The sequence below is a fragment of the Poecile atricapillus genome, chromosome 3 (genome assembly GCF_030490865.1).
Source record: "Poecile atricapillus isolate bPoeAtr1 chromosome 3, bPoeAtr1.hap1, whole genome shotgun sequence".
NCBI classification, from domain to species: domain Eukaryota; kingdom Metazoa; phylum Chordata; class Aves; order Passeriformes; family Paridae; genus Poecile; species Poecile atricapillus.
The window spans coordinates 50,116,751-50,138,895 of NC_081251.1; the positions used below are offsets into that span (position 1 = coordinate 50,116,751).

General features: G+C 36.9%; 1 protein-coding gene across 7 annotated transcripts in view; it reads right to left on the bottom strand.

The window, feature by feature from the left end:
* FAM184A (family with sequence similarity 184 member A) overlaps nt 1-22,145 on the bottom strand; it is a 73,734-nt gene that overhangs the window by 39,294 nt on the left and 12,295 nt on the right. For all 7 annotated transcript variants that reach the window (XM_058836602.1, XM_058836600.1, XM_058836598.1 and 4 more), the window contains exons 2-5: nt 8,039-8,893; nt 4,435-4,570; nt 1,237-1,418; nt 421-618 (exon numbers count right to left, since the gene is read on the bottom strand). In XM_058836602.1, coding sequence (XP_058692585.1) covers nt 421-618; nt 1,237-1,418; nt 4,435-4,570; nt 8,039-8,893 — 1,371 coding nt within the window. The remainder of the gene's footprint in view (nt 1-420; nt 619-1,236; nt 1,419-4,434; nt 4,571-8,038; nt 8,894-22,145) is intronic.

Here is a 22,145-nt window from a genome sequence, read left to right on the forward strand (position 1 = left end):
GTCATGTTCTGAGTACACATATAGCCAAGTCCTAATAAAATATCTTTTTGTACTTCTGGACTGCTAATGAAAATTTTAAATAAATGTTATAATAATATAATCTTTCATCTCCTTCAGAATAACTGATCTTGATGTACCAACCCTTCTGAATATGGGTCACAAATCCCAGGAAAACATAACTATTATACTTGAAAATACATATGTGTAAATGGGGAATTTCTCCTCTGTATGCAGACAAATTACAGTGAAAGTGCATTTTTTTTTCCCAAGATACTTGTTATTTTTCTAAAGGTTAAGCAGTTTCTTCAGAGACCTGCAGGTAATTCCAAATTAAATCTTCCATAAAACAAAACCATGCAGTACAAGATGCAAACTGTAACAGTTGCTTTGTGTTTGATTACTAAGAAAATAAGAACATACCATCTGCAGTTTCTTCTTATCCTTATTAGCAGTACTGTGTGCAGCCTCAATTGCAGTATGGTGTTTCCATGCCAATTCTTCTAAGGTCTTGGAATGAGCCTCCTTTAACTGTGCAGCCTCTCCCTCCAATCTTGCTTGTAATTTTACCAGCTCCTTCTCATAATATTCACGTTGTGTTTCCCTTGCTTCATTTACTTTCTATAAAGTAAAGGAAAAGAGATCTGTTCAATGGTAAAAAAATCTGAACAGTAGGAATAAAAAAACAAAAAATACAAAAACATTACTGATGACATAAATCTGCAAAAAATTAACTTCCATATAAAACAAACTGAGAAAACACTAAGTACTGACTACATGATTCAGAAACCAAAAAGGTAATTTTAAAAGATCTATGCAAAAATTTTTCCTCTATTTAATTTGAGAAAACATCAATCAGGTATCAAGCCTATAGAGAATTTCTGTTTACTATTTTCAAACATGCTCAATCCATTTTCAGCAAATAGCTTTATAAACTGTTCTTTAATCATTTCACATTTGTCTTTCCTCAGACAATTTAGATATTAGTCATATACAAATAAGGTCATAAATCAAATGAAATTGTTAAAAGATTGTCCAAAGCAGTATGAACATTTCATCTGACTTTCCTCTAATCTCACTTTACACTCTACATTAGTCATTCTTTGTTGCTACATGAGATATACTTGAAACATACTGGTCCTAGTCTGGTCACATCAAACAAAAATTAAAGCACTTTTTTTTTTTCCTGAGAATCCTAGTTTTTTATTTTATTCAACTAAAGCAATTAAGGTGTTTAACCTTCTCCAATGCCAGAATTTGCTGCCTTTGTCGCTCATCCAGACTCTGTGTTTTGCTTTGTAATAAATTTCTTTCCTCTTCCAGCTGGGACAATTTTTCCTTTAATCTAGCCTTCTCTGATTCCAAGTCTCTGATTGTAACTTCTTGAGTCATTTGAGTAGCTTGAAGCATTCCAATGTGACCTAAAAACAAAACAGCTCTTTAAAACCTCATAGCATTGGCATCATGCAATTGAAGCACACATTCATATTCCAGTGATAGTACAAATCCAGTGGAAGCTTGCATATGGATCTCCGTAGTCTTCACTACAATACTTTTCTTCCTCTCCACTTCTCACTTTTTTAGTTTTATTGTAAAATGCCCAAGAACACTGGGCACTGGAACTCCTTTCATTTCAATTTTCCTTGTTCAAAATTACATGTTGACTCCCAAAGGATAGCAGAAGTAGGCAATTCTAAGGACACTAAAGAATTGATCCCAACTAAACCTGCAAATTTCTATCCTAGAACAAGATAGATAACAGAAAGTAGAACACTGATGTCTAAAGATAAACATGTCATTGTTTTATCAAATTCATAATTTAGTTGGCATACTAGATACATAGATTTATCTGCTGGAATATCTTATGGAATTACACTTTATTTTGCTAAAGGGATATGACTAAAAGATATAAAAATCTCTCTCTATAGTAAAGTATGATCTAAATTCTTGCAGGTTGAAAGCTTCCTTTTAATTTCTTTATATATATTTTTGAAAACAAACAAACAAACAAAAGAATAAAACTTCAAACTACACAATATAATAATCTGTCCTTCATATAACCAGTTGACAAAGATTTATGACTTCAGAAATTTGTCTGTTCTTCTTGATTCTTGTTCTTGTTATTGTAGGTACCTGACTAAAGCAGTGAAATTTCTGTTATTTTGGGAGAGGCTTTGGAGTGAATAGAAGACTGTTTAGAAAAAGAGGATGCTTCTAGTTTGGTCCAGCTGAAAGACAGGAGGTATCGTTTACTCAGAATAATTTTCTACTGTTTTTTGTAGTCTCAATTTCTAGTAAAGACTGTTGTTTTCCTTCTTATTTTATTATAATGTCCAAAAATGACAGATTTAATGACAGTTCAGTCTTATAATCGAGTACTGCTTTTAAATTTAAGTCACTAAGGGATAGCTATGAAAGTGGAGTATATGCAGTTTCTCACATGACAGTCACTGAGCTTCATGATTCATTTCCATTTGCTGTTAAAAGCAAGATGTGCCAAACAGAAACGGTTTTAGCCTTTGTTGCCTGTGGACACAGATGTGAAGGGAAGAGCCATGAGATATATAATGAAATTTGGAAATTAAAAATACCTCACAATTAATAGTAATTGCATTAAAAATGCACACCTCTAATTGTACTAAGCCCTGCAGAATTCTAAAACTTACGTCAACATTTTTGTTTGTAGAACTGAAAACCAAAGACGAAGACTTAGAACAATGGGTATGCTTAAGTTCTCTAACATTTTTAAAAAATCCTTACTTCAAAAGTTTAGCCATTTAAGAAAGGTACTTTCAAACCCTAAATTTTATAATCTAACAATAAGAATAATAATATGAGAATTTTCAGTTTGTCATACAAGTATGTCATACATATTTCATTGTAAGCACACACACACACACTGATCTAGAGCTTTTGTCTTAGCAATACTAACACACAAGACAGGTTTCCCATTCCTCATGCTCTACAAAAAAGGTATGAAATGCAGCACCTCCCTTACAAGCTGGGAATCTCAGGATAAATGGAAGAATATTTTAAATGACCAGAAAAGACACAATAGAGTGTTCTAAAATTGCAATATGATGAGTAAACATTCTTTATGATAATTAAGTACGAGAATTCAGTTTTTTTGAGGAAGGATTTTTGACAGTGTGAGCTGAAAATCAAGGAGATGGCAGTAGGCCAGTGTCAGAAGGCAAGGAAACAGGCTGGCAACCAACTACACCACATGGCAATGGCTTGGTGGCACCACTGCAAACAGGGATCCTGGTTCTTGTTGCACACTGATGCACTATAAAACAAAGATGTACTGCTCACAGCACCACTGAGCTTGGCAACAACACAAATACACTGGGACTTCTGGTAAAACTGAAAACCCTGGTGCCAGAGGACACTAGAGCTGGCCTCAATCACAGGCAAGCTGACTCCACGCTATCAGGAATGAAGAAAAACAGCCTGGGTATTTACTTCCACTGTACATTTGTACCCATTTGGGGTGGCCTGGTGAAACTTTTCCACGCTCTTGCCTATGGAATGAAACAGCAATGGCTTTAGAGTGTATGAGAAGGGCTCTCTGCCTCACAAAACACCTTTGAAGGGTCAGATTCCCATTTTACATACTCTCAGCAGCAAACCTATTCCTTTTAGCTGTTTGATCTAATAGGACCTTGCAGTCTTGGGCCCCTGCTGGCCACAATGCTGTTCTAATATATGGCCTAGACTACTTCTGGTAATTTGTGTGGAAAACAATCAAGAATTGCTATTACTGGTCTAGTTCAACAAAGCCGAAGATAAGCAATGGACCCCTTTATAAGCCCAAGACCCTACCTATTGTTTAGCTGTCCAAGTTCAAGTACTGAGGCCCATGCCTACTACTGAGTACACTAGGGAGACAATGCCAAAGAGGGAAAAGAAATCTGCATGTGTACGGTCAGGTCTTAAAGCTATTCTTTGTGCCTTTCCATATGCCAGCAACTACAAAGAAGCTAAGAAAATAGATATAGAGAAAACTTTAAAGGATTTATTATTCAATAAGCTGCAAATCTTCTCACAGTAGGTACAAAGGAAAGTACCACAGCATCAGCAAAAAGAAGAAACAACGGAAAAAAGGTGGGAGAACAGGAAGCAAGGCTCAGTTATTATGTGGACAGATATAGAGCAGAATTGTTCAGTTAATAAGCGCAGTTCCAAGGGCTGGAAGATACGTACATGTCATACAAAGTACAGCATTTGGACAAATGAGTACACTAAAAATGAAATTTAAATACAATGCATGTGACAGCAGAAAAATTAATAAAAACCCAAAACTTAGTGGAAAATTGTATGGAAAGCATTAAACCATCTTTAGGCACTCTAAACCTGCATGAGGATGACAGAAAAAGGAAAGGCTAGAATAAAAGGATGAAGTTTGTTTCCAGATTAAGTTACTGACATACATACTGGCTTTGAGAACAAGATCAGTGGCCTGCTGCTGTAAGCGCTCTCTAGCAGCTGCAAGCTCACTTTCCACTTCTTTGTGTTTGCTTAACAATGACATCTCCTCCTCCTTCACATCATCTAGCTGTTTTTGAAGAACCTAGAGGAAACACATAATACCTGTTACCATCATATACAATCATGTCAATTTAAATGATATTACATTAAAAGGTACAGGAGACACCTTTCAGCAAACAAGTTTTATTCACACAAAAGCTGAAATAGTGTAATATTATTGCCAAATTCATTATGTATTATATGTAATGCTTCAGAAATAGTTTTTGAAGAACATGATAGTGGATACATCGCATGACAGTAATATATAAGAGAAATGTGACAATATTCAAAAAGGAATATGAAAAAAACCAAAACTATAAAAAGATCCACAGAGTTTGGGGGTCAACTTTAGAAACCTGGTTTCTGGTATCTGACAGTTTTTCACCTTAAAGAATACATGATGTGTTCACAGCATTTTAATGTCCTTCATTGCAACTCTGAGTGTTTACTACTGACTTAAATTAAGCTACGTATGGAGATAGATAAAATGAGAACTGGGCAATTGTATCAAACATTCCCGGGGGTCACTACTGGGACCAGAATTTTTCAGCATGTTTCTCAGCAACATGGGCAGTGATACCGGGTCTGTGTCTGTGATGACACCAAGCTCTGTGGTGCAGTCGACTCGCTGGAGGGAAGGGATAACATCCTCAGGGACCTTGGCAGGCTTGAGAGATGGGACTGGGCAAACTTCATGGAGTTCAACAATGCCAGGAGCAAGGTCCTGCACCTGGATCAGGACAATCCCAAGCACAAAAACAGGCTGGATGGAGACTAGCCCTGGGGAGAAGGACTCTGGGACGAAAAGTTCAATATGACTTAGCAATGTGCACTCATGGCCCAGAAAGCCAATCATGTCTTTGAATGCAGCAAAAGCAGCATGGCCACCAGGTCACAGAAGGTGATTCTGTTCCTCTGTTCTTTTTAGACCCCACTTTCACTACTGTCTAGGTATGGGGGCCCAACACAAGAAAGACAAGGACCTGTCAAAAAAAATCCAGAGGAGGGCACTAAATCACAGGGCTGGATCACTTCTCATATCAAGACAGGCTGAAAGAATGTTCAGCCTGGAGAAGGTTCTTGTGGACACCTTTGAGCAGCCTTCCAGTATCTAAAGAAGGCCTACAAGAGAGCTGAGAAAGAACTTTTGACAAAGACATATGGGGGGGAGATGGGGGGAGTTGCTTTAAGTTGAAGGAGAATAGGTTTAGATTAGATATTATGAAGAAATTCTTCACCCTGTGAGGGTGGTGAGGCACTGGAACAGTCCACACAGAGTCTATGAACTCCTCATCCCTCGAGGTGTTCAAGACTGGATGGGACTCTAAACAAGCTAGTCTAGTGCAAGGTATTCCAACCCATAACAGAGGGTTTGGAACTAGATGATCTTTACTGTCCCTTCCAACCCAAACTATTCTATAGTTCTATGATTTTAAACTTTTATTATGCCTTAATTCAGATGTACTGATTCACAACAGCTTATCTTGGATAGTGTAATGAGTTCTAGCCATGCAGGAAGGAAAAGAAAATATTGTTCTGGTTCAAAAGGAAATATAGATTTCTTATAATTCAAGTCACTGAAATAGTAAAGAGTCTTTTCAGCAACTAAAGCAGAAGAGAGAATTGGGGAAAACACTGTACAGGATGTGTAATGAATAGACATCAGATATGGTGAGATTATACATTTGATCACCTCATCCACAGCAATCAGAGTAGAATCTTGTGGATGCTAACTCTGAAGCAGGCAACAAAGTGTGTGTAGAATTGCAGGCCACATAGCTTTCTCAGTCCAGCCTGAGAAAGTAGCCTGAGAATTCATGGGGAGGATTTAAAACAATCCTCAGAGACAGAAAACAGCCTTGCAAGGTGCTGTTTGTCTGTCCCTTGTTTTCTTTGCAGGAGAAAGTCAGGGGGTGGTGTGCCCCACTGACCAATGATGGTAATGTAGTAGCTTGCTCACCAATAAGAGTTTCCTTTCTGTACTTTCCACGTATCGGTCTATAAAACAGACCTGAAGTAATAAACTAGAGAAATTCTCCTGATTGTCTCCTAGAGAGTCTGTGTCGTCTCTTCCCAGCTGTTCCTAATAGAGTAACAGAACCTGATTTTAAAATCTGCTGCAGATACCGTACTAGATTCTTCTTCTTCGGAAACAACATTCCTTTACTGCAGGAATGATCAACATACATATATATTATATATATATATGTATATATTATATATATACATACATAATACATAAAATATTACATATGTATTCTGTATGTTATACCTTCATTGCAGCTTTCCATAAACCCACCTCCTGAAGCCCCTTGCAGAAGAGGCAGAGATGTGTGATGAACTGACTGCAGGCACCCTTCACTATCTCCTTGCATCAATGTAGGGGAAGAGGTTACAGAATTGGGAATAAAATTAAGCCCAGGAAAGATGAAGGGGTGGAGAGAAAGTGCTCTTTTAAGATTTGGTTTTACTTCTCATTATCCTACTTTGATTTGATTAGTAATTAATTAAATTCTTTTTCCAAAGTTGAGTCTGTTTAGCCCATTATGGTAACTGATAAGTGATCTCTCCCTCTTCTTAACTCAGAAGCTTTTCATTATAGTCTCTCTTCTCTGCTCAGCTGAAGAGAAGGATGATAGAACAGCTTTGGTGAGCACTTGGCATGCAGCCAGGGTCAACCCAACACATAAAATAAAACTGTGTTAGTATTTAACCCGGTAAGCAACTAAGTATGACACTGTCACTTGCTCTCTACTGCCGAAGTGGGACAGGGAAGGGAAAATTAGAAGGGTAAAAGTGGGAAAACTCATGGGTTGAGGTGAAGACTGTTTAACAGATAAAACAAAAGCCACACACATACAAGCAAAATAAAACAAGGAATTCATTCACCACTTCCCATGGGCAGGCAGGCATTCAGCCATCCCCAGGAAAGCAGGCCTCCATCAGGCGTAACAGTGGTTTGGGAAGGCATATGCCATCACTCCTTCCTCCAGGTTTATATTCTGAGCATTATGTCATATGATATGGAATATCCCTGCAGTCACTTGGGGTCAGCTATCCTGGCTGTGCTCCTTTCCAGCTCCTTGTACAACCCCAACCTCTTCACTGGAAGAGTGGGGTGAAAAGCCAAAAAGACCTTGATTCTGTGTAAGCACAGCTCAGCAATAACTAAACTATTCCTGAATTACCATCACTGTTTCCAACACAAATCCAAAACATGGCACCCCACAAGCTGCTATGGAGAAAATTAACTCTACCTGAGCCAAACCCAGTAACACACTGAAAAAATGTGCAGTATTTCAGTTGCCACTCGTGACAATATTGTTAATTAAACAATTAAGCTTAAAGTAGAAATAAATGAAAAAAAACCTTGAAGATGACAAGCAAGTAAGAGTGATAGAAAATTAAGTTTACACACTCCAATAACCTCAACCTAACAGCCACATGGAAAGATTGCTTCTACAGGAAAAGAAAATTCACAGTCTTGGGAACAACATATCATCAGTCTCACCTGAACATTGTTTTCTGCAGTACCAAGAGCCACCTGAAGTTTTTGGCATTTTTCCCGTAGACTGGCAGCTTCATCCTGGACCATTTGCAATTCAGTTTTAAGCTTCCCCAGATTCTTCCGTAACACACTTTCCTGGTTCTGAAATTCTTTTCTTAACTCCACTTCTTTCTCTTTGCAAGCATGTAGACTTTCTGCTGTAAAAAGCTGAGATCTTTTCAAAGAGTCAAGTTCATGTTCATAAAAGGACTGTGCTTTGCTAAGTTTGCCTTCATAGTCCTCAATGAGCTTTTTTTTTTCCAGCCTTAACTCTTCAACTTTACTGTTCAAGTCCTCTAGCTCCAGTCTATGCAATTCTTCCAGTTTCTCTTGCCCCTTACTTAAAGTAGCATTCTGACTCTGATGAGTCTTTAGAAGTTCTTGAATTTCAAGCCTGTGGGCAGCTTTTAAGTCTTCCAGAGCTGTACGCTTGTCCTTCTCATACTGTACTTGCAACTGTATGAAACTTCGCAGTCTTTCCTCGAATTTCTTTCTGATCTCTTCTACTTCCCTTGACATGGTCACTACACGTTGGACATGCTGAGCTTCTGCACAAAGCTGCATATCTTCAACTCTACCCTTATATGCTTCAAATTCTGTCAAGGCCTGATGTTTCATCTTTTTGTGATCTTCCAGTGACTCTTCCAAAACCTGAATCTTTCTCTTGAGATCCATTTCTTCTGCCACTTTACTTTTATACTGCAAGATCTTCTCTCTGGTCTCTGCAAGAATTTGTTGGATTTCTTCTTCATGAGCATCTTTAAGGGCTTGGATAGCTGCTTCATGTTCATCATTTTTAGTGTTCAAAGCATATATAACCTGCAAAGATTAAATAATATTATATTAAGAGAAAAGGCATTCTGGTTATCTGTTAAATCCTAAGAAAAATGTACCTGGGTACTCTGAAAGCTACTTCAGTAATCTGGCTTCTTTCCATCACACAAATAAGACACCAAATGTTATTAAGGATATAATGGTTGCATAAATGCGGTATTAGTCATGATATTCTTAAACATCTTAAAGAGTAGGTTTTCTGTTCTCCTTAAACTCCTAATTTTCCTAATGAAAGCTTTGTCATTATACCCATGTTGTTGCTGTAATTACACTGGGGGAAAAAGCACATTTGAAAATGCGAAAAAAATCCAAATTTATTTAAAACAGTTGAAAGCACAGACTAAAAATAAAAAAAAAAATGAAGAGTTCTTCTGTTGGAAAACAACACACAGAGTTGTGTGTATCACAACAAGAAATCAAACTGTAACAAAAACCATATCTCACTATATGTTCTTAAATATTTCATTTCAGAAACATCTAAAATGCAAACACTAGTTATTTTGGATTGTAATCTTGATGATTGCCCAGATACAATTTCACTTTTGACAGCTTATCTAGTAAACATTTTGTCTATCCTAAGGTCCCTCACTACATGAATTCACCAGCTTCCCAGCTAGTAAGTCAGCAGAACAGGAAAGTTCAGGGCAGGGCAGCCAGCAATCTGGGGAGCCCAGGGAGCTAAGCAGTTCAAGAAAGCCGTGAAAGCAACAAAACCACCAGCATTCAATGAAAGTTTTAAGATAACCAGATATATCCTAAGGGATGTTTCAACTGCACCACAACATAGCAGATCATCATCTTGGTTTTTAACTAGGAAGTACAAATATGTATGTGTGTCTGTATCTGTATATATCAGTAAATAAACTATTATGCAATAGGTGAGGTTAATGTAATTTTTTCCTTCAAGAACTCCAGTAATTCTCCCTATACTTCCTAGATATACAGGCAGCAGAACTATAAAACACATCTGAATAAAAAAAAAAAGTCTTCTGATTAGTGTAACTTGTGTATCTTAAAAATTAACAGGAAGCAATAAAAAATGAACAACAAAGAAGCAGCAGGGGATTTTCTTTTTTCACTGAGAACAGAACCTAGACCAGTCATCCATCAGCACTGAACCAGGCAACAGAAAAAGTCTGCACTGGCTTGCCCTCAAGGCTGGGAAATATGAAGAAGGCACAGAATTGCTCTGCCGACACCAAACAAAAACCTCTATGCTCCAGACTAGAGAAAGTGTCTACAGTCAAGTGTTCAGATGAGCTACAAATCCCTAAAGAGTTCTCATAAGTGAAAGAGCATATTCAAGACTCTGGCCATGGTTTTCTCAATTTGTTAATATAAAAAATGACTTGAAAACAGAAGGTTTGGGGTTTTTCTTAATGTTATGTGCACTATCTTGCATGAATAGGCCTTCGTTTTGGTTGAGAAATTGGACAATGTAGTTTAAAAGGTACTATAAAAAAAATAAATCTCACACTTAGGATGAGGTCATTATAATAAGCAATTGCGGAACCCTACATCAAATCCCACACTCAAAATGGCCCTTGACTCTTGTCCTTGTGCACAGAAATGCCATAATGTTTCCCTCTTCAGGCAGTGTTCCAGTCTCAAGTTATGCAGGACTACAATCTGCAGAAAATATAAATCATAAAGCACTTTCAAGGGTATTATGATTTAGCAGTGGAAACCTCACTGAAAACTCCAAGTGAAAAATAAATCCATGTGCAATGCCACATTCGGAAGATACCTTTAAATTCTTATCATTGACTTGCTCCTTACTAAAAGCACTGAACAGCAACAAATCCAATTCAAATTCAAGCACAACTTGTTCCCTAAATGAAGGGCATTTATATGTTATAGGAAATGTAAAAATAAAATGCATGCAACTGAATGTTGCGTCATAACATATGCCTTATAGCAGCCTGAATTCCAGGTCCACCAAATTACTATAAATCTCAGTATTTTTAAAGAAATGTAATAGCTGTATCAGATTTTATCTTTGAGAATTTGATGCACTGTATTAACATAGGAACACAGGGAAAAAAGTCCGTACTGACTGAAGCAAAAGCAACTTAAAAGCAGTGAAAAAGCAACTTAACTTCAGTGAAATGCAAGCAGAAATTGAAGTACCTTAGTGCAAATGAATACATTTAAAGTTCTTGCTTAAGATAAATAGTTCCTTCTCAAGTAAGTTTCTGAAAATTGAAAAGCAGTAAGGCTGCAAACATTGGAGGTAGGTAGATAAAACAAGTTTTGCACTCTATTTTTAAGTGAGAGCATGAACCCCTGCTAAGTATGCTTGCAAATGCTTTTAAAAATGCTTTTAAAAACACCAGCAGCTTTTTTAGTACAACTGCATAATACTAAGAACCATAAACTGCTTATCTGAGTAATTAATATTTTTCCAGCTCTACTCTAATTGCACACAGCAATTCTTACATGACAGGGAACAAACATAAATCATGCTTTACTGTATTTTCAGTCAACATATCATTTCAGAGGGACAGACAGAACTATACTCTTGATAAGGATACTGAGATTGCCAGCTAATACTTTTTATAGAAAACAGTAACATAATTACTAATAAGAATCTACTGAAATATTGCATGAATTGGTGTGAAGAACTACAACAGAGTTAGATAGTACCAATAACAACAATAACCTTAGTTATGCCAGTAATTATTGGATTGTTTAGTTATGTTCTATGTGGGAAGGTGAAGCAAGTCAGACCCTGCACTAGCTTTGGTGTTTTGAGCTACATGGAATACAAACAATTCCTGTTCCACGCTATTTGTGGCTGAAAGATGGAAGTCTGTCTGAGAAATATTTTTTACCCCAAACCAGATGTTATGGTTTGGAAAGCTGACCAATTCTTGCATGGTCAGCTGTACTTCATTCATCTGTTCCTCCCAGCAATTTAGTCAGGATAGAATGTTTTTCTAAGTACAAATGTGTAATTCACCCTAATATTATAATTGAGTGCAAATTCTTTTGCAGCACAGAAAACAACAGTCTATGAGTCTTATGAAAATATCCCAAAAAATGCACATGGTTCATTTTCTCTATTTTTACATCAAAATGAGAGCTGATACCTATGAGAAAAAACACCACTACACATCTTACACAAACATCAATCTTATGCCTTTGGTAAACCTCCATTTCAGACTTATGTGTGAGTTCCTGGGTCAGAGCACTGTGTTCAGCCTCATTCAGGTGAACACTGTGTTCCCAGTGCTTCCAGGGTGCTGCTGCCTGAAGACCAGAGTCTCCAGAGGCATCCCCAGACTTTGTCAGTGCTGCCTGTCTCTGGAATGAACCACACAAATACAGTGCCACAAGAAACACTTGTGCACAACTTGCTAACTATTTAGAAGATGTGGACCAATGAGCCTGACCTTGCCCTTTGTGGGTAAGTAAGAATTACTTCACATAAGAAGTAGCAATATATACTGAGAAACAGTAAAAAGTGCAGCAGTAAAGTTCAAGCAAAGTGCAAACAGAAAAGTTCAGTCTACAAAATCAGTAAGAAACATTAAAAAAATTGCAAGCATTATCATTAATTAATTTTATGTAGAAATGTTTCCTCTGTGATTGTCCAAAACAATCACATTTTTTTTGGTACAATGGGTATTGCATTATTTTTTTCCCCCTTTTCTTCCAGCTGACTAAATCGTGTTAAAAAATTAGACATATATTATATTTAAGCATTTAAAATTTACATATTATAATCAATTTAAGACATAATAAAATACCCAAGTTAATAGCCTGGAAAAGTTTGTTTTGCAGGAGAAATTCCTTCTCCTTAGTACATTATAAAAATACGATGATACAGGAAATTACTTCAAAGCTACTTAAAACTCATAAAAGCTGACCACAATCACAGAGTACAGTCTTACAAATGTGTTACTACAAAAAAACTAGACAGACAGTTATAACATGTATACACACACACAAAAAAAAAAAAAAAAATCCAAACTTTAAAACCTATGTATGCCCATCTTTCTTTTCTTTCTTTTTTTTTTTTTGTTAATTCCAATTTTAAAAACCATGCATTTATCTAGAAAGACTTTTTGCTTCCTTATGGAAAAGTCTCTCAAATAGATGATGCTTCATCAATCAAGATCTTTGTATTGCTGATAACAAACACAGAAAGAAGCCTAGAATTTTAGGCCAGGATTTCTTAGACATCACAGAAAAGGTGGAATGAAGACATTTGTTCTTCAGCTGTGTGGTTCATTGCAAGTCTTTCTAAATATCTGGGCCAGTGCATTAGGGGCACAGTATAATGAGCAGGGAAGGGACAAATGTGGTCTGTAGCTGTGAAAGGAGTGTCCCCTGCCAATAGCATCTTCCCCAAAAAAGCTGGTCTAACTGCACCAGTCTTCCTTTGAGATAAAAGAGTGCAAGAACTTGAACTTTTTTTCCTAAAAAACACTTTCACATAAAATTTATTATTAAAATATCTTTTATGCTATTCAACAGTCCTCATGTTGCTTGTTAGTCCAATTTATGCTCAAGTAAAATTCAGTCAGTACTTTATTCCTTTAGAAACTCTGAAAAATACTGGATTATTTTTACTACAGCAACTAGCTTTCCAAAGCAGTAACTTTGGTTGATAATTAATTATTTAGAGAATGACACTAGGAAGCTCAACATAATTTCTAAGTATTGAGTATTAACAGATATCCACTACTACCCTAGGGCTCTACCTCTGGGTAAGAAGAAATTTTTCATTTTCACACTTCCTGATAGACACTTACACTTAATGTTCTGTAAAAGAGGGTAAGTCTAAGGTCATGCACTGCTCACCAACATCTACACTGAGAATAAAACACAGGGAAAAAACATAATTTTTTATTTTTAATAAAATTTCCCAGTTTCCTGATGTTTTAATACTATATACAGTAGGCATAACATCTCACAGGGGCCCGTACACCTACAGGAACTTTCTTCATGCTCCTAAATACCTGCTCCTCAAGTACCTGTAATCTGATGTGCTGATAATCCATTTATACTTTCAGAACTGCCAAGTACAGATCAGTATCACATTTACTACTTGATTTACAATCCTTCCTGTGTTTTGTTTATTTGTATATGGGCCACACTGAAATATCAACTCTTTTGAATTGTCTGAAAATCCTACTGGTTTAAAAGATCTGCTTCCATTTACAGTTCATCATGTTTATAAATTATTAGTGCCTGCACCTTAAAATTTAATTATCAGAAAATGCATGCCCCAGTCCAATTAACCGTGGGGCAGGAAGTGTCCTCACTCAAAGAGGTGCAGAGCACTGCTCGGCACAGGGACAGAGTGGGCAGCATGGCCAAATAGGTCATGCATTCACTGTGGCCTTTCTCCTAGAGTTGTACCAGACAGCAAATGAGAGGCTTTCTGGGAGCTTATCAGGAGCTTTATGCTACCACAGCCTATCTTGGAAATATGCACTTTGTCCAAATCCAGGAACAGATATAGCCTTAATCAATCAAGTAGCACAAATCAAAACCACAGCAGCAGGTAAAGCTACAGCTATAGAGCACTCTGTAATCAGATTCAACACAAGGAGCACATCTCCTGCACCTCTTTTGATAGCCCAGCACACTGAGCAGCAACACGAGAATGGAAATCTCAAGTTCAGAAGCCAGGCAGTCAAGAGTGGTTTAAATCTAAGGCCTCAGGGCCAATACGTGATCCTACATTTTAGCAATCAGTAGAACCAAGAAGGAGCTCACCTTTGACAAGAAGTCAAGTGGGCAATCAGGCCCTGTTGCTCCTTCTGCTCTAGCAGCTGAGTGCTTCCAAGACTAGGTCTCACCAGTGAAATACAACCGTAGGGGTACAAAAGGGGATTTGACAGAGGCATCAGCACATATGTGAGAGTGACAGAAAGAGGTATTTGGGGGCAACCCCATTCCATTCATCAGAGTAAATATAATACTGGATACAGGGACAGATGGCATCCTGATGTGGTTAGAAGAAAATTCCTTTTTTTTTCTTACATGGTTATTTTGGATGTGCTGCAGAAAAGCATGGGGTATTTTCTGCATCATAACAAATTATAATGGAACAAAGGAATTTAATAACTGTACCCCATTTACTGAGGAAGAAAAAGAGAAGATATCTCTTTAAAAATGTATCAGAATAATATAAAAAATAGGAGGGAAAAAAAGGAAAAATATAGTTTGCTTTAAAAAGGCTTTTAAAATAATAATGACTCAGCTAAGGTGTGATAGACAGATACAATGCTGCACCACCCAAATCAGGAGGAATTTCTCACTGAGATGGTTGTCAAGAATGGGAATGGGCTGCTCAGGGAAGTCGTGGAGTCACCATCCCCAAAGGTGTTTAAGAAACAACTGGACATGGCTCTTAGTGCTATGGTCTCATTGATATTATGGTGTTTGGTCATAGGCTGGACTCAATCTTGGACGCTTTTCCCCACATTAATTACTTTATGCCCCTATAAAATATGACACAAACTTCAGAATATCTTCAGCTGAGGCAAAAATTCAGATGCAAAACAAGCAGTTGTGATGTCAAAGAAATAAGAAACACTGATTAAATGGTAAAAGCTATGAAGGTAGTATCATAGGACTATGAGAGATGGGTTGGGTATGCAGTTGAGTAACACTAGACGTCTCTTGTTAGTGGCTAAGATGGCCATTAAAGAATGCTGCAGATGGACAGGCAAGTGGCCAAATTGAATTCAACTAATTTTCAGGAGAAGAACACCTCAGAATTACATGTACAAGCCAGAACCAAAATAATTTTTCCAGGAGGAAAGAAGTAGACTTGAAGACCTTGACAGAAAGACAAGAAGCAGCTGGATAGAAACTCTTTACTATAAACCAAATTAGGGAAGACACCACCATTAGTGCTTTGTATGACCTGGCACTTAATCCCCCACTTGGCTACTACGTGACATCTGTTTCTGAGAGAAATGCTCAGTTGTTCTACACTGGCAGTGCTGTCTCTAATGGAGTTACATAAGTTTACAGGGTTCAGCAATCCAGTTCTGTACATTTATGTTGCACTGTTCTCAAACAGTGATTTCTAAGCAGTATCTTTATTACCTGTATGACTGAGACATTTAGTTTCGTTAGCTGCACAGAAGTTTGCTTTCCATGCCAAAATGTAAAACCAGCTTGCAGAATAATCCAAAACAGAGTTTAATGCAAGTTTCAATCTCATTATGACATCAAAAATATTTTCATGATGACAGGTTTCAATACAACACAAGAACACATTGAAGAAAGACTGTTATGAAAGAGGTGGAAATTGTTTAGAAACAGCTCCAAAAGTTAGTCAGAATGGGAACAAATTATGGCAGAAAGAAGTTTAAATGTTTTGTAATGGATTATTGAAAATCAACTCTTATTTTTAAACTCAACCAATATCTGTAAATTGAGTTGAGTGGTACTAAACCTCAAACTTGCTTAACTGACAAGGAGAGCTCTACTTTACAAATGTTATCAAAATACAACAGTTATTTACAATGCTTCTAAGACTGCTTCAGCAATATGACTTAAAAATTATTTGTTCATCCTAAATCATCTGCATTGTTGCAGGACTACATTACACAAAAAATAGAGATGCCATATTTCCATCTGCTTTAATCACCTGCTAGCCACAGTAAGTTCATCCTTTCCTTTTCCAACTTCTGTATTTAGTATCATCAAATTACATCCTAATGGTCAGTCAAGACACAGTTAATGAATTTTTTTCCAATGTCATTCAGAAATTTCTCTCACAATGTATTTTTAGAAGGAAAATATACTTTCTAATTCGCCAATTATTCCTTTTCTTAACAAAAGGCAAAGTCATATTACTCCTTGACAAAGCATTCACAAAAGAAAAACAGCCTTTTGGTGCAAAATATGAGAGATGACACTGAAGAAAGTGGGGTGTCTTCAGCAGGACCAAATGCTTTAAAGGATGACATTCACTGACATTGCAGCGATGAGAGCCTAAAAGGATGAACAGAAGATGAAATTTTCTGCAAAGTATATTTCAATAACAAATCCATTACACTTAGAGAATCTCAATTTGGAGTGAAAAAAACCAATCATATAAAAGGGGTAAGATTAGTCAGCTGATTCCATTTATTGTCTGAAAGCAAAGCTTAAGTTTTTCTATTTTGTTCTAAATTCAATCCTATTTTTGAAAAGGATTTTTGAAAAGGCCACTATAAGTAATGTCTAACCCAGTAATAAGCAATTAAATTGAGAAAAATTATAATTTAAGTCTCCTTTTTTTGCTAAATTGGGCTAAATTATCCTTCATATAATCACATAATCTGTACTTTCACCTATTATATTCTCATCAGAAAGAAACATTTAAGTAATGTAGTTATCTGTAAGGAACAAGATAGAATGACATTATGACTTACTCTATGACAAAGAATAAGTCATAATACTCAAAACAATCCAAATTCTAAAAAGTTACTGTCCCATTTCCTTCTAAATCTATTTCCTGGCTTTATCATTCAAGCAAACTTTTATTATAGTTCAAGACTAAAAACCTGCTTTTAAATTTTAATCTATTTCACCTTCAAATCTAACCCTCTATCAACATTCACCATCTGAAGTGTCATGTTTTTAAACATTTGTTTTTCACTAGATGTTTACAATGAAAACTTGTCTGGTCATTGCCTGGTTTTAGATTTTTCAGTACACGGCTTAGAAACACATAGCTTCTTAATAACTAAGGGTATGTAAGCTGAGTTGTCCTGCTTTTTAGGAAAACATAATTTTTACAGAAGTACCTGCTAATATTGGGAACTGGCTTTAAATATTTAGAAAGAAAGGGATTTGTTTTTTCTTTTATTTGGCAAAGTGGGAAGGAAGGAAAGCAGGGATGATAGAACAACTAAAGAAATGTAAAATGAAGCATCTCCATTCCGAAATCTTCTCTAGAGGATATCCAAAGCAGTATTTCTGAGTGCCATCACCTGAAAATGTCACAAGTACTTTTAGATAATTGTAAATGAAGTTGACACTAAGGAAAGATGATCTCTTTTCCTCTTAGTATGCTTGAAAACCTGAAAGTAAGGCACAGTCAGCATTATTATCACCCATACACGCTATTCATTCTTATTGAAGAGTTCTCAAGTGTTGAGCAGACAAAAGCATTAGCAAAAGGAATTTTTTTTTACTCAGTTTTCCCAAAAACACAGCTTGTATGACAAGGCAAAGAAAAGGTCTTCCAAGTTTCCTCACTTCCACCCCAAAACAAAGTTCATTTCTGCACTCTCTCTGCCTGCAAGTATTTTCCTCTCAACGCCTGATCTATTTTGAGTTTAATTTCCTCAAGAATTTCTGTAGACTCTATGCAATTCAAGTACCTAATGGTTCCTCACAGCAGATGAGACCATGCAGATAAGAATATATCACTCAGCCCCTAATGGATCAAAGAAGCAATCTTTACCAGTGTTTTGAAAATCAGACTGGAAAAGAAATCCATTACTTGCTCATAATTGATTTTCTTCTTTCTAGACTTGTTGAAGGAAGGAAGGAGAGGCATGGAGCCTTCCAAGCAAGTATGTAGTTATGCAGGAAAGAGATATTTGTGAAAAAACATATGCTGAAAAACTCACAACACAGATTTTAATCTACAGCATCTTTCCAATTTCTAGAAGGCACTAACTACAAATTACCTCTGGAAGTTTTAATGCTAAGTTTCCAGAATAAATAGAGGACATTCCAACCAGAATCATGGAATTTTTAATAACTGCAGAAGAATTTGAGCTACTTTCCCAGAAAGAAACCACCTTGAAGTAATTTCTCTTCCCTTCCTCTGGAAAAAAAAAATATCTAGATTTTAACCAAAAAATTAAAATCCATGCTCATGCTAAGTCTTATCACTAATTCCACTGTTTTTTGTTTTTGGTTTTTTTTAATAGATTATAGAAACAAAATCATAAAGTAAGCAGAAGGTAGCACAGTCACCAGTTTACAGTCCAAATTTATTTTCAAAGCCAAGCCCAAGATGAATCTAGGACAAGTCTGTAGTGGCCTACTGGGATACCATCCAGTAACCTACAGGTACCAATCATGCAATAGAAAAAAGCTGTAATTCCTAGCTACATCTCAGTATTTACACAATAATGAATATTAGTTTTGACATCTGACACTCACAACTTACAGGTTTGACACAGTAGCTATTATGGAAACACCACGTACACAGAATCACAAAAAGGCTGAAGTCGTAAGATCCATCTGGACCTAGTCCAGCCTAGACCCTGAGCAAAGCAGGGTCAGCTAGAACAGACTATGCTAGGCTTTGCTCAGGTGGGCTTTGAATGGCTCCAAAGAAGATGACAACTCTACATATCTGGGCAGCCTATGCCAGAATTTGACCATCCTCACAGTAAAATAACCAGAGGAGAAAAAAAAATGAAAGAAGTGTTTTCTTATGTTTTTGTTTGTGCCTACTGCCTTATGTTTTCAAGAGACACCACTAAGAATATGCCTGCTCAGTCCTCTTTACTCCTCACCATCTGGTGTACACACACATTCATAAGATCCCCCTGAGCCTTCCCTTCTCCAGGCTAAACAGTCGCAGCTCTCAGCCTCTCCCAGTATGACAGATGGTCCAGTCCCCTCAACAGAGCGGCCTTTTGCTGGACTTGCTCCAGTACATCCGTGACTCTCTCATATGGGGAAGCCTTACAACCAGACCCAGCACTTCAGGTGTGTTTCACCAGCACAGAGCAGAGGGGAGGGATCACCTCCCCTGAACTGCTGCAACACTCATTCCAGCGCAGTCCAGTGTGCCATTGACCTTTCTTGCCAAAGGCACACTGCTGGCCCACGCTCAACTCGTGTCTGTCAGGACCCCAGGGCCTTTACTGCCCGGCTCTTTCCAGCCAGTCGATTCTAACCACGTCCTTGCTGCGCTGCCCCAGATAGGCCTTTGCATGAGCTTCCTGTCCGTGCATTCCTCCAGCCTGTCCAGCTCTGAATAGCAGCACACCCATCTGTTCTATCAACCCCTTGTCCCACTTTTCTGTTGGCTAAGAACTTGCTGAGTGTGCACTCTGTCTCATCATCCAAGTCATAACAGATGTTAAACACATTGGCCTCTAGGGCACACTGTTAGTGACCAGCCCTCAAGTGGGCTTCATGCAACTGACCACAACACAAAGTCCAGAGGTTCAGCCAGCTTTTAGTTTACTTCAGTGTCTACTTGTCTAGAACACACTCACAGGCACATGACAAAGAACAGTGGAGAAGTAACTGATTTTAAATTTTCTTTAAAAACATTTGTACCAAAATAACCAACTAAAAACACCCAACAAAACAAAAAAACAAACCAACTAAATAAATTTTTTCTCATAGTATCTAGTCTATCTTAAAATTTGTGCAGTTCCTTCCACCACAAGTCTTCTAAATCATTCAATAGAAGGTGAAAAAAAATAAATTTGTATACTTAAGTAGGAGAATTGTAGTATCTCCATCAGAGACTTACAAGAAAATTGATGCTCTGATAAAAGCATACAATATGGCTCTGTCCTAAAGATCTCTTTTTTCTATTTATCCCATTAAATACAGCAAAAGGAGAATGTTGAACAAGTCCAACAAGCTACACTTTCTTATTATGGCTATCCAGTTGAATCCAAACTTCATCAGTGAGATAATCTTCTGGAGAGCTACGCTAGTGAATGTTCTTAAAAACTTGTCTGATGCAATTGCATTAAAGGCTTGTACTATTGCTGCCGTTTGGCAGCTGGAATACAAGTAGCTTATTTTAAGAGTACTTACATTGTAAATGTTTTGCCTCTTTTACAATACTTACTTTATTTCACATAAAAGGGGAGACATTAACTCCTATTCTTCAAGCAATTTGTCATACAGAATTCTGTAGGTAATGTAGGTAATTCTGTTCATAATTTTTCATTTCTAACAAAAATTTCCAACACCTGATGGGTCAGTCAAATAAAAATCTTCATCAAGACCTCAAGTTTTGGCTATGGTTAGCTATCCTATGAAGAAAAATTGTGATAGCTGATAAAAATGATTAAAGGAAAACCAAGAAGTCCTCTTTCTTCAGCATCTATTACTCCTTTTTTTAATACAACAAATGAGAAAACAGTGGCAATCTTAAATCAAGGAATACATATGAATCAAACAAGTAGATTTGTGATAAAGAAAAAAAAAATCACTGAGTACTTGTGTGCAACTTCACATTAAATAATTAGCTCAAGGCCTCTGGTGGGTGCAGGTCTGTATCACGCATCTGTCAGTTTATATATATTCAGTCTCTCATACAAACATGCTTAGTTCTGACTACTACTGCAAAAATCTTCCATTTTTTACTCAAAAAAAGGAAAAAAAAAAGCTAAGTTGGTGGCACATTGCAAGACATAGAATTAGTTAAGAGAAAAACTTAAGAATTACCTGTGCAACTTATCACAAAGAATACACTGAGATATCATTCCAAGGCCCATTTTAAGACTGTGTGCAATGCAGCTGTCAATATACCAGCTGTAATTCAATACAAAAAATTATAACTCGCATCTTAACTTGTCAAGAGACAGCATGTAACAACTTGGTTTTCAGAGTCAGACATTTAACAGTCAACAGCAAATTTGCTTAAGTTTTCCGATACTTTTTCGAAGTTGAATTTCAAATTAGCTAGCAAATACCATTTAAGCTTTGGTTTGTTGGTGGGTTTTTAACATCACTTTTACACACTAAGCACAAGCATCTTCAGCTACTGATCCACCACTGCTCCCATTACAGTCAGAAAAGGTTCTAATAAAGATAAAAGTTTTTGATATTTGGCTCTGTTCTATTTCCAGCAGTTCCTCTCCTAATTTTAATCTATACTTTAAGAGAATTTCCATTGCTTTCTACCTATAGTTTAAGGGTTAAATAGACTGCATTCAATACAGCTTCCAAAACAAAATCTCTTCCATGAAAGTATTAGTTTTTTTTATGGTAAGTTCATTAAAAATTACTCCTTGATGCACAAAACCAGAGCTATGTACATTTCAGAAATGTCTCATTTTACAGATAAAAAGTTAAACATGGGCTTGTACTTGTCAGTTTTCCATATTTTTCATTAAGTTCTCAGTATACCGCCTATATTTTGGGCAGTCTTCAATCACAGAACCAGACATAAAATACACTAGAACTCAATGCAGAGTAACCAGCTAATTCATGGTGTATCCCAATTCATTATTCAATCATCTGGAAACAACTATTTCCTCCTGTTACAGGCTCACTTGGGATGTAC